The 13,230-nt window shown below is 34.2% G+C and overlaps 1 protein-coding gene across 1 annotated transcript in view; it reads right to left on the reverse strand.

Moving 5' to 3' along the window:
• The window catches only part of Gnptab (N-acetylglucosamine-1-phosphate transferase subunits alpha and beta), an 86,911-nt gene that overhangs the window by 47,434 nt on the left and 26,247 nt on the right, over positions 1-13,230 (reverse strand). The window contains exons 7-9 of the mRNA XM_090383865.1: positions 5,246-5,287; positions 3,830-3,961; positions 1,574-1,744 (exon numbers count right to left, since the gene is read on the reverse strand). Of these exons, the coding sequence (XP_090239991.1) occupies positions 1,574-1,744; positions 3,830-3,961; positions 5,246-5,287 (345 nt within the window). The remainder of the gene's footprint in view (positions 1-1,573; positions 1,745-3,829; positions 3,962-5,245; positions 5,288-13,230) is intronic.

Here is a 13,230-nt window from a genome sequence, read left to right on the forward strand (position 1 = left end):
GAACTGGATAATAATAACAATTTACAAAATTAAACACTATTATACCACATTAAAAGAATTGTTGCAAACTGCAACCAGTTATGCTGAAGGTGTGCAAACTGCTACTTGTATACAAGCAAAAAATTAAAAAAATCAAATTCAAACTACACAATGAAAAGCTAAATAAAATATTTCAGAATAATTAAGCTTCTATACTCACCCAAGAAAGCAATGCAGCATGACAATCTGTTAAAGGTATGATGCAACTGCTACCTGAAAACATTCAGAAAAAGAAAGTTTTAAGGAGACTACAGTGACCACTGCTTCGAGGAGGCATTGGCCCTGTGGAAATTTCCAAACACTCACATTTCTGTCATGGCATGCTAAGAGCAAAAGAACCATGAATGTACCTATGTGATCAATCAAGACTTGGAAGAGAAAACATATCCTAAATATGGTTAACTTGATAATTACAAAACAACTCAAATAAATTGAAAAGACAAAATGAAAATTTCCATATTGATTGCAGCCAACTGACAAGCCAAACAGAAATGCAAATTGCACCATAACTAATTTAAAAAACAAAAAAATAAAAAATAAGAATGCCAAAATAAAATTTTAACAACCAAATACAAAGAAATTCAAAAGACTGAAAGATGAAATTAAGTTAATAAATTATAAATCAGAAAAGGGGTGACTATGTCAAAGAACAAAAAGCATGGTGGAGGGAGCCAAGGAAAAGCAAGAAAATTAAAATTGACTGTTTACTATCCGTATTGGAATTCACTAAACTGTAAATTAAACAGAATATAATCAAATAACAAAATTAAACACTATTGTACCACGCTAAAGGAATTGTTGCAAAACTGCAACAATGAGCTGCTACCTGCGTACAAGAAGTTTACTTGTACACAGGTAGCAGCTCACTTAACTCATTTAATGAAAAAACAATTCATTTAATGTGGTACAATACTGTATAATTTTTTAAATAATTATTTGATTATATCACGTTTAATTTACATTTTCAGTAGATAATAATAATTATAGTGATCAGTTATTAAGAAATTATATTTTAGTAATAACTGATTACAGCTATATAATAATATAAATAATTAATTATAGTATTGATATAATTAATTAATAATGAATAATAATAATCTTCTTCTTTATCTTTGCCTAATAATAATAATAATAATAATAATAATAATTTGTTAAATAATTTGGATGTGACGATTTTGTATGTAACAATGGTTGTCAGGATCAATCTAAAAACTGAATACAAGCGTATTAATACAAATAATATGTAGATATATAGTAATATTATTTTTTTCTCTCCAATATTTATTTTGTTTTTTTGAATCTATCTTTTTATCGGGTTATTGAGAATTAAAAAAAATAGGAGGTAGATTTAACTCATTACTGATATAGTGAATAATGGTTATAATGAGGAAATTTTGTCGGTCCATTAATGCTCGTTATAACAAAGTTTGGCTGTATTTTTTTTAGTCAATGACTCTTTCCTCAAAATATCTAGTATATAAATGGCAATAAAATCGAATGTAATTTTATTTACACCTTGAATAAATTAAAATACCTTTTGCCCTTTTGTGTGAGTGTAGAAATCTTCTGGCCAGATATCCTTCCCAAAGAGGACATCATCATTAAGATAAATAAACTTTTTAGATAAACCCTGAATCCTATGGAGATGACATTCTATTGAAGGTGAACTAAAGGATGGTAAATGGCTCCTATTAGGAAAAATTTCCTGAAAAAAAGAAAAAATAATAATGAGAAGAAATTATTTGAAAGAATAATTACATGCATCAAGTAGAGTTATGTTATTAATATAAGAGAAACAGCAAAAGAATAACTAGCTTCAGCTAAACATGTATAACCTGTTTTTTCTTTTTTTTTAATTTGAACAAAACTACTTTTGAATAACAATAAACCAAGAATTTTTAAAAATTAAACCGAAATAATCATTTTGGTAATCAAATGGGAAAGAAATATGGGAGTGTGAAGTTTAATTAAGAACATTATATATATTAAAACACTAAAAATATCATGACTTTTTAAAACCCTATTTAAGTTTCATTGGCTAAGCATATATGGTGCATATAAGTGTCTGTAAATTATGCAACAAATAACATCTATAATAACAATAATAGTTGGTCTGCCTGTTTTGTAGAATAAAAGCCCAGTATTATCAATCAACTAATTCAGCCATGATTTGAAAAGGAATTTAGAAGTTCCTGCCATCATTAACAAGTACAACAAACCTTGATTAGTGCAGTTTTTGATTTAGTCTATTTTATAATTTGACACCTCGTTTCAGATAACATGGGTCCAAATTTGATTTAATGGGGTTTTTCTGCATACTCACAACTTTCAAGGATCATTATCTAAGGAGAACTTTTGCACAGGAAAATGAAGCTACAATAGGAGAAAATGTAATTTCATTGGTAAAATTCTGGAAGAAAAATAATATAAAACAGCTGGGCAGCCTTTGGCCTGCAGTAATTTTCAAGATATATAAAATAAACAGCCTGCCGTTTATAATGTATATTTTTGAATTAATGGAATTTCTGACATAAATTTAGAAAATTTCCCACAGGTAATTTTATAAATGTATAAATATTACAATAAATAACATAAAACTGTTTATGAAAATTTTTTTTTTCATTATAAATCATTTTAATAATCCTAAAAATCATGGAAAGTTAAAAAAAAATTTGGCCTGCATGTACCTCACAGACATTTTATTTGGCTTGCCACTTATAAAGGTTACCCACTCCTGATATAAAAGATACCATTAAAAATATTCACGAGTCACGGCTTGGAGTGACAGCAAGTAATATAAGAGCTGTGCAGAAACACATTATGCCACACTGCAAATAACCTTGGTGGCTTTCCAGCTTAAGTGCAAACTGTTATTGAAGAAATGACTGACTGAAAGAGACCTAGATTTAGATGTATTACAGAACTCAGTAATAATGGCATTATTAATTCAGAACGACATGCTTTTGAAGCTGAAAACAAACTGTCAATTCACTTTAAAATAATTCCATTAAATATTTTGCACTCTTAAAACTTTAAAGAACAAATTATGAATGCTGATCCCAACACTGACAGAAGCATAGAATTCTGCTGAAATCTGGAGAAAGATATTAGCTGCTGCAGAAAAATGTATGAGGAGAAGAAAGACATAACCCGGTTTAACTTCCCTATTGAAGTATTTTTCCAAAACATAAATTACATAATTTTTCACCTAGGCCACACTGTTGTTGTTATTTGGTTTTTAGGAGCATTAGCAACTAAGGCCATATTGCTCCGGGGATATGCGGTGGTCATTCCCTGACCTTTCCGCATCCTCCATATTTGGTAGTCACAGGCTCGAACCCCGGTCTAATCAAGAAGCGTGTGCTACGCACTGCTGCTCCTGCCCACCCGGCTACGGAGGCGCCAGGCCACACTGCAAATGACCTTATGTATATGTGTCTATATGCTTTGTTTAAAATAAACTATTGACTAATTAAAACATTTTTTTTTATCCTTTGCATTCATATTGCAATAAAAAATAGTTTAAAAAATGCATTTTTATAAATTTATTGCATATTTTGAAAATCTTAGAACCAATTACCCTATTTTGTATTGAATACCATTTTAAATTAGTGCAATTTCAAATATTGCAACACTTTCCAAGTAAGCATTAACTGGGCTCAGACCTTTCCATATGAGAAGTAATACAACTGTTCATGATGAAACACAGATTTGAGACAAAGAGAGAAATTAGTAATAATGCATAGTCATGAATAAATTATTAAAGATATTAAAGATGACATACACTTACTTCATGAGTTACTATTTTAACACGAGGATTATCTAGATTTAACCAATGAGGAATTTGACCGTTAGTGACAATATACACATGGCGTATCCATGGGGCATGCTTTTCTAATGAACGGAGGGAATATTTTAGCTCCTAGAACATGAAAATTTTTTTAGAAGAAATTCACCAACTCAATTTCTAAAACAATGTAACATATATCTATTTTGACAATAAATAACTTTTAGGACTCTGTTAATTGACAACAAAGGATTAAACATAAGGTAGAAAACTTTGTTGCTAATCGATTGATTTTATGAAAAAAAAAAGGGCTTTGAAAAAATCATTAGTTAGCTCTAATTGTCATTAATTTCATATATTATGAACAGTACTTACAGAATGAGATTATCTATATAAAGGTTTACATATACAAACAACAATAAATTAAAACGTGATTACACCATGTTTAATTTATATTTTTAGTTAATCTCAATCTACATAGCCAATTAAAAAACAAAGTAGTCCTATTTAAACCAAACTTATTAATTAAAATTTAAAAAGAATAGCTGTAAGACAAGAATAGCCATTCATATTTTGAAATGTATATAATAATTTGCTTATGTCCCTCTGTCTGGAACACTCTTTGAACTTGAATAACTCAAAGACTAAACAAGCTTTTGATCTGTTTCCTTTTGCAATAGGTTTTATTTAGCAGTAAAATTAAGAAACAAAAAAAAAAAAAAAAAAAATCCAAAAAATTTTCTAATTGATTTTAAAATCCCAAGAATTGATTTATCTCCCAGTGAAACTAATTTGTTGTTTACTTTGAAGAGAAGACAATTTCTTAGCTTTTGCCATCACAAGCAACAAGTCTCAGAGTCAGACTTTCAACTAAGTTGCCATTTTTACTCATGGACAACTTTACGTAGCAGTTTTCAGATCCAGATAATTTTTGTGCAATAACTGTAATATTTTTAAGGGACAACATAGTCATACATGTAAAAAATTATCAAATTGCATTTTTGCCTGAGTTCATCCCACTGACAACTTAGCTGTTATGTAAGGCATCAGTGGGATGAAGAAAGGTTTTTGTAATTACTTCCATATCAACCTTTACTTCTCTAAAACAGTTTTGGTGAAATATTCACAGTGGGTATTCTAGTTTAGTAAAATATATTAGTCCCATTTATATTTCAAAAGGATCAAAAAAACATCTACAAAAGATACCCATAAAAGTGAACCTGGATTAAAAAACTACCACCTACAAGTTTTAGTATAACGCAACAATCAAAATATTCAAATATTTAATATTATTTTATTTCACTTTGAGAATATAATTTTCAGTATAACAGAAAATTAAAGTGCAGGATTAAAATGCATTACAAGGCCAATACAATTTATTAATTGTATGGTGTTGTAATGCATTTAAATTAATCTTACCTCATTATCTGTGAAACGACTTGGAGATATATCTTCATGACCCTGTAATAGAGAAGTCACAAGTAAACCAAGCTTTTATAATTATTACTTATATTATTACTGCTATGCTAAATTCCAACACATTAAATAATATTTACAGTCATTAAATTTTAAGCATATGAATTTTTCTTAAATTAAATGAATTTTCATTTTCTGTGATTAGTAGAAATGAAAAGTAAATAACTAATTAACTTTAGCATTAGCATTAGCATTAGTAGAGGCATATGATGCAAGAAAGCAAGCTTATTCAGCATCAGCCAAAAAAAAAAAAAAAAAAAAAAAAACAACCACTACTCCCATTTCACCCCTCCGTTCATTCGAAATACCTGTCCAGCTGAGCCTTAAATTTGTTTAGGCTATCAACTTCAACAACAAGCAATGGGAGTCTATTCCACAAACCAACTGCCCTCTGGCTAAAGGCAAATTTCCACACATCTATCCGACATCCGTCCTTCCTCAATTTGAATTTATGCCCTCTCAGGTGATTATTCTGAGCAAGAGGAAGAATCCCATCGGCATTGAGCATGCTCAAGCCATTCAAAGCCTTATACACCTCTATCAGATCACCTCGCCGATGCCTAGTCTCCAGGCTCTGTAATTTGCAAAACTTAAGCCTTTCTTCGTAAGAGCAACCCTTTGTTCCATTCACTAATCTTGTTGCCCTTCTCTGTACTCGTTCCAGCAGCTCTACATCCTTCTTGAAATGAGGCCTCCAGACCTGTATACAGTACTGAAGGTGTGGCCTGACCAATGCCTTATACAAGGGAATAATCACATCCCTGTCCCTGCTAGAAAAATTCCTGTATATCATTGACAAGACACCATGAGCTACTCTTGCAGCTCGTCTGCACTGCTCAGAGAACTTCATATCTGCCTGCACAATTACCCCCAGGTCCTTTTCATTCTCTACCACTGTCAGCGTAGTACCACAGAGTTGATACTTTGATCTGGGGTTACTGTTTCCCATATGTAGTACTTTACATTTGTCAATGTTAAACTTCATTTGCCACCTCTCAGCCCATCTGCTCAACCTTTCCAGATCCTGTTGCAGCAGCATAGTATCAGTAGTGTCCTTAACAACCCTGCCAACCTTGGTATCGTCTGCAAACTTGGACATTAAGCCTGATACACCATCATCAATATCATTTATAAATACAGAAAACAACAATGGACCCAACACTGAACCCTGAGGAACTCCACTAATAACATTAGTCCACGTTGAGCAGTGTCCATTGATTACCACTCTCTGTCTTCTGCCACTCAACCATCCCTTTATCCATAGCAGCAATTTGCCTCCAATGCCACACTTCTCCAATTTGTGCAGCAGTCTTCCATGTGCAACAGTATCAAAAGCCTTTCTAAGATCCAAATATATAATATCAAAGTTATTCCCTGCATCCAGTTCTTTTGTGACTACATCATAGAATCCAATCAAATTGGTCAGACAAGACCTGCCCTTAACAAAACCATGCTGTGTCTGAGCTATAACTGAATTCTTGTCCAGATGATCCTGCAGTGCTTCTTTAACCAGTGTCTCCATTAATTTTCCTGGAACCGAAGTTAAACTAACAGGTCTATAATTACTTGTGTCAGCCTTTGATCCTCCTTTGTGAATTGGGGTTACATTTGCACATCTCCAGTCCATGGGTACCTCCCCTGAGTCCAAAGAAGCTCTCATAATTATGGCTAGGGGTTTGCTTACTTCCTTTGCTGCCTCCTTTAATATAACTGGATAGATCCCATCCACCCCGGGTGCCTTTTTTATGTTTATCCTCAACAATTTCTCCTCCACTTTCCTCTCAGTTATTAGAAAATCATCTAGCTCACTGCCAATGTTTACTTCACCTACGACATTCCCCTTCCTGAATAACTCCTCATGTGTGAATGTAGATGCAAAATACTTGTTTAGATTGTTAGCCACCTGAGCTGGATCCTCAACTGTTGAACCATCAACATCCAGTGGACCAATCTGATTCATCCCTTTCCTTCTTGAGTTTAAATAGGTAAAGAACTCTTTTCTGTTTTTCTTTGCATCCTTTGCCAAGGATTTCTCATAATCTGCCTTTGCCTGCCTAATCTCCTTTGTGACTTTGTTACAGACCAACTTATATCTATCATAGGCTTCCATGTCACCCATTAATTTGTATGTATCCCATGCATTTTTCTTCTCTGCCATATGTCTCATTAGTTCATCTGACAACCATTTAGGCCTGAACCTTGAACAATATTTCTTGGTTGGTATGTAAAGCCTGGTAGCTTCCAAGATTAGTTCCTTGAATGCTTCCCATTTTGAATTTGCTGTTGGTAACATCATCAGTTGGTCCCACTGTATAGAATTTAAATACTGTCTCAGACCATCATAGTCGCCTTTACGAAAGCAAAAACCCTTCCCTTTACCTCTGATGGTAGTTACCTCCTTGAGTAAATCCCACTTCAGCACACTGTGATCACTGCCACCCAGTGGTTCCTTTATCTGCAGATTCCTAATGCATGAAGAATCACTACTGATAATCAGATCAAGAGTATTACTCCCTCTAGTTGCCTCCCGAACATGCTGGTGTAGAAAACAATCATCCAATAAATCCACAAAAGCCTTGCTAGTGTGTGAGTGACCAACCCACAAATGCCAGTCAATATCTGGGAAATTAAAATCCCCCATTATAAGACTCTCTGATTTACTGGCCCATTCTATTTCCCTGTACAGTATCTTATTATACTCATCAGAGTCATTAGGCCTATAGCACACTCCTACTCCCAATTTTGATTTACCTATGCTTATGTCACACCAAACTGACTCGACACTGCCCTGTCCATCAATGTCGAATGGCTTCACTTCCTTGGATTTTATGTGTTTTTTTAACTAATAGCATAACCCCTCCTCCCCTCCTGTCCTGTCTATCCTTTCTATACACATTGTACTCCCCAAATTCCAGTTCTGCATTCCTTATATCTGTGTGACACCACGTCTCTGATATCCCAACAATATCTGCCTTTGATGTTTTGAGCAATACCTCAAATTCATCAAATTTATTTACTAAACTCCTAGCATTGGTGTACACGCAAGTATACCTGCACCTGTTTCTATTCTTAGCTACCCTAACACAACCCATGTGTTTACTTGTACCGCAATGACTTCCAGCAGTCTCTGAAATATCCTGCATCTTGTTTTTCAGGCTTCTGCTCATTCCAATAGAAGCAGTGCAAGAATCTCTTTCACCTCTGCCAGTGGCTACTGTTAATCCATTAGTCTTTGTCTCCCCCCAAGCTAGCAGTTTTCCGACCCACCTAACACTGCCTCGATAGCATCAGCAAATATTCTTGCACCCTTTCTATTTAAGTGTATCCCATCCCTGTAGAAGCAATCTCTCCTGTTAACAAGTACATTCCAGGCTGAAAAAAATTCTACCCCTTGAGCCTTGCACAATCTTTCCAGGGCCGAATTGATCGACAAGGCTCTCATCATATACTCCCTCCTATCGTGTTTGGGCAGAATTGCAGACACTTTCAAATTCAACCCTACTTCACGGCTTTTTTTCAACAGTGACCTGTACTTGTTAAGTAATTCCGCTGGTCTCCTACTCTTAATATCATTAGTGCCAACGTGTACAACTATATCACCTTTTGTGCCCTTAAAAGATGATATCTGCTCTACAACGTCATCAACCTTTGCCCCTGGCAGACATACCCTGGTCCTGTTCCACCTATCCTTTTTACAAAGCATGTTCCCTGTTTCCCTGACAATAGAGTCACCAACAACTACTAGTTCCTGTGGGACCAGCGCATTCTGCCTTGGGGGCTGCCTCTGTGTTGCAAGATGACCAAGTGCAAGCACTGGCGTTGATGTGGGCAGCTGAGAGCTTGATGGGCCCCTCAATTTATTTCCTTCGAGGGCATCCACCCTGTCCTTCAAGGTCTCATATAGGCCCATAACAACGCCGAGTTGTCGCCTAATTTCCTTGCACTCCTTGCATAGTGCACACACAAAGACATCCCCCATGGCAGTATCATGTCCCGTACCCGATTGCTCCGCAAACATCAAGCAAACAGTGCATCTTAAAAGGCTGTGATTCAGAGGGCAACTGCCCCCCTCAGTTCTCCCCTGAGTCACAGCACTCCCATTAGCTTGAGCCTTTTGCTTTGCTGCTCTGTTCAGAGTCATGATTTCGATTTAAATGTCAATAAAATTACAATTCAAGAACAAAATTAAAACCTTAAACTTGTATCTTAACACAGTTATAACGCTATATTTATTTTTCAGTATCGAGTGTTATCTACGAGTTCCCTTTATATAACTTCCGTATCAAGTATGTATTAATTATTTGTTACGTTTGTACTCTAAGTCGTTATATATATATATAGTTAAAAGTACAATTTAATTGACAATGAAGTTTAACAAGATTAATAGATCTACTGATTAATTGACAATATTATATTATGCACTATACTATACAAAGCTAATGCTATCGAATTCCGGATATGCTGTATCGCGTTTCAGTAACGAGTGTTATCTACGAAATTCCTTTATATAACTTCCGTATCAAGTTATGTATTAATTATTTATTTTTACTAATTATTCATGTTCCGTAACCTAAGTGGTTATATGTATAGTTAAAAGTACAATTTAATTGCCAATGAAGTTCAACAAGATTAATAGATTTTACTGATTAATTTTCACGTAACAATGGCGGCCTATTATGAACGGTAAACACGTGGATTTGATACCCTTTCCGATACTAAGTAATACCTACAAATCTCTATCTAAGTTACTTTAACTTTAAGTACCGTAAATAGGAATATAAAGCTACTCTAGAAATAAGTTAATATGTCAATTTAAACTAATAAAGCAGAAAATAAATCAGAAAAAACTTTCTGTTCCAAGAGCGGCAGAAAGGCACGTCCGCACAGTTACTTATTGTTAGTTATTGTTAGTTAACTAACTTATTGTTAGTTAATTAGTAATTAACTAATAATAAATAAATAATTGTTTTTGCTTTATTACACATACCTTAACATAATATTTATTCAACTTTTTGTTATTTACGTTATTTGGTTCCTTCTAGATTTTAATAATGCAACACATTTCACACACTGCAATTTAATAAATTATACAAATAGCAACAGATATCTCAGATCACAGCATTCATTTTAATATAATAAGAATATAATGAGAGATTTTAAGGGAGGTAAAGAGAGCATTATTATTCATGTGGAGACTAGCGATATTAAACAAATATAGCCTGACCATCTGTCGGGTAAATATAGGACCATGCTGAAAAAATGGTGTGAGTTAGGTCAGAATGTGTACGTGTCTCCACAATGTGTATGTGTTCATCAATCCAATTCTGCCCAGACACAATAGGCATGATTATATGCTAAAAGCTTTGTGGATTAACTCAAGATTTGAGGGAATCTGCAAGGCTCTAGGGGGAAAATTTTTTTATCAGCATGGCCAGCATTTGCAGGTAGAAGGAATCTATTTTTTTAGAGATAGTATTCATTTGAACAATGGTGGTGCAAGAACTTTTTCCCATATCATTGAGGATACCTTAAGGGTTCAGTGAAACTGCTAGTAGGGGGGAGAAGGGTAATATAGATCCATGTTTATCTGATCATATAAGTCAAAGTAATGCTTGCACTCACCTCAAGAATTCTTGTTTGTTGCCACAACAGCCAATTTTGGCAAGATGTTCTGAAGTAGCAACATTTCAAATGAGTGAGATGAGAAAGATAGGGAAACAAACCTAAATAACTTCAAAGGGTGTATCAGGGTAGTAAACTAAAGAATATTAGTCTTAACTGTGCCTACAGTAATGTCAGGAGTTTTGTCAATAAAATGGCTGAATTTGAACTCCTGGTTAGGATAATTGAAACTGACATAATAGGGCGCTAACAGAAACATGGTACCACCCAGAAACTGGGGATGATGAGTTCCACTATTGTGTGTATAATGTATTCAGGAATGATTGAGAAGATAGGAGGAGTGGTAGTAGTGGTGTCATGCTTCTTATCAAAAGCATCCTGAATGCAAAAGGAGCTTCCACTGAGTCTGAAGTTATGTCTGCCAAAGGAGAATCTGTGTGGTATGAGTTAGTTGGAAGCAAAGGTATAATGAAAGCGGGAGTAAGCTACAAACCAGAAGACTGTGAAGAATATAACGAGAGTCTTTACATGCAAATGAAATGGGCAAACAAGCACAAATGACTTATTATGGGCGACTTCAATATGCCTCAGATTGATTGGAATAAGTGGGAGGTAAACTCACCTTGGGGAAAAAATTTTCTAAGTAAACTAGTGATTATTACTTGTATTAGCATGTCAGGGATAATACTAGGGGTGAGAAAAATCTTGACCTCATCATTATACACAAATGACATCAGAAGGCTTAAAATACAAGAACCAATGGCAGGTATTGATCATGCAGTTGTCAATTGGAAGATGAAGAAAGATGATGCACTAGTTAAAGGTAAAGGCATGGGTTTTAATTTCAGAAGAGGGGACTCTGACAGTTTAAGGCAATATATGGCATCTACTGATTGGGTGGATTGCACATTTAGGAAAAATATACTACAATTATGAAATACCTTTAAAGCAAAAATCACAGAAACTATGAACCCATACGTACAGTCGGTCCTCGTATAACATGTGTTTGCATTACACGAATTCGATCATACACGATTTATAAATAGGGGAACGTTATCTTATATAACACGAACCGAATTCGCTTATACACGATTCGCCTTTGTGTTTACAAGAAATGGCAGTCGAACGCGGAATCACCCCAACTGAACGCAACACGATAGTAATGAAGAAGATTCTGAAAATGTATTTATGTGTTTCATATCAGTGAAGGGGAAACACATTTCACCATAATAACGTAAAAACCAACACAATTCCAGCTATCGATATAATCGCAAATGCAATTAGATGGAGTTTACTACCAGTTTATAACAGGTTCCACTAGCAGAAACGCAACTGGAAATTGTTTTTATTGTTTTATGGTAGTAACCTCCAAAAATGTGCTTTAGTAAAATGCGAGGTGTTAATTAAAAGTGTATCTCGGCCTTTACGGTGTTATTTATTCAGTTGCTACACGCGCGCAGCTTTGTTTAAGTGTATCAAGCATGCCTCCTCGTTTTGTAATTGTGCTTTATTCCCTAAAAAATAGTAAAATACTTAAAAGTTGTGAAAAGGAAGCATCCTGGCTAAGACACTGCAGATTCAGAGAGAAAAAAAAAAAAGCAATATCAATAAACAGAGGCGGACTGGATCAAAAATTCTTACCCGGGAAAATTTATAGTGGTCTCATACTACGGTTTATGGCCAAAATCGCACCGGCCTCCGGCCCACCGTGGTTTCCCCCGTAAGGCTTATGGCCAGTCCGCTTCTGTCGATAGAGAAAAAATATGAAATTGTGAAACGCTTTGAGCGAAATTAAAGACCATGTGATATTGCACTTGCTACAGACCTAAATGAGGCAACGCCGAGAATTACAAAGAATGCAGAGAAAATAAAAACAACTTTCATAGCGGGAACAACTCAAAGTGTAATTAAAATCCATTAGATTAAGACACAAAGAATTGGAAGAGATGGAACAGCTGTCATCTCTTTGGATAGAAAATCAAACAAAAAGCAAGTTTGCTTACGATAGAAGCAAAAGCATTAGCAATATTTTATTACGATTTACGTATTATAATTTATACAGAACTTACGTATTATAAAATACGTAAGTATTTTATTACGACTATTTTATTTAATATAATAAATTTTTTACGAATAAAATACGTATTTTATTCGTAAAAAATACTTTTTTAGTATTCAACAAATACTAAAAATACTTTATTATAATATAATATTATTTTTATTACGTATTTTAATCGTTATAAAATACGTAAGTATTTTATAACGATTAAAATTACCCGATTATTTATTGTTTGGTAATGTTTTGG

Source organism: Mastigoproctus giganteus, chromosome 10, assembly GCF_048544385.1.
Source record: "Mastigoproctus giganteus isolate SK-2022 chromosome 10, ASM4854438v1, whole genome shotgun sequence".
NCBI classification, from domain to species: Eukaryota; Metazoa; Arthropoda; class Arachnida; order Uropygi; family Thelyphonidae; genus Mastigoproctus; species Mastigoproctus giganteus.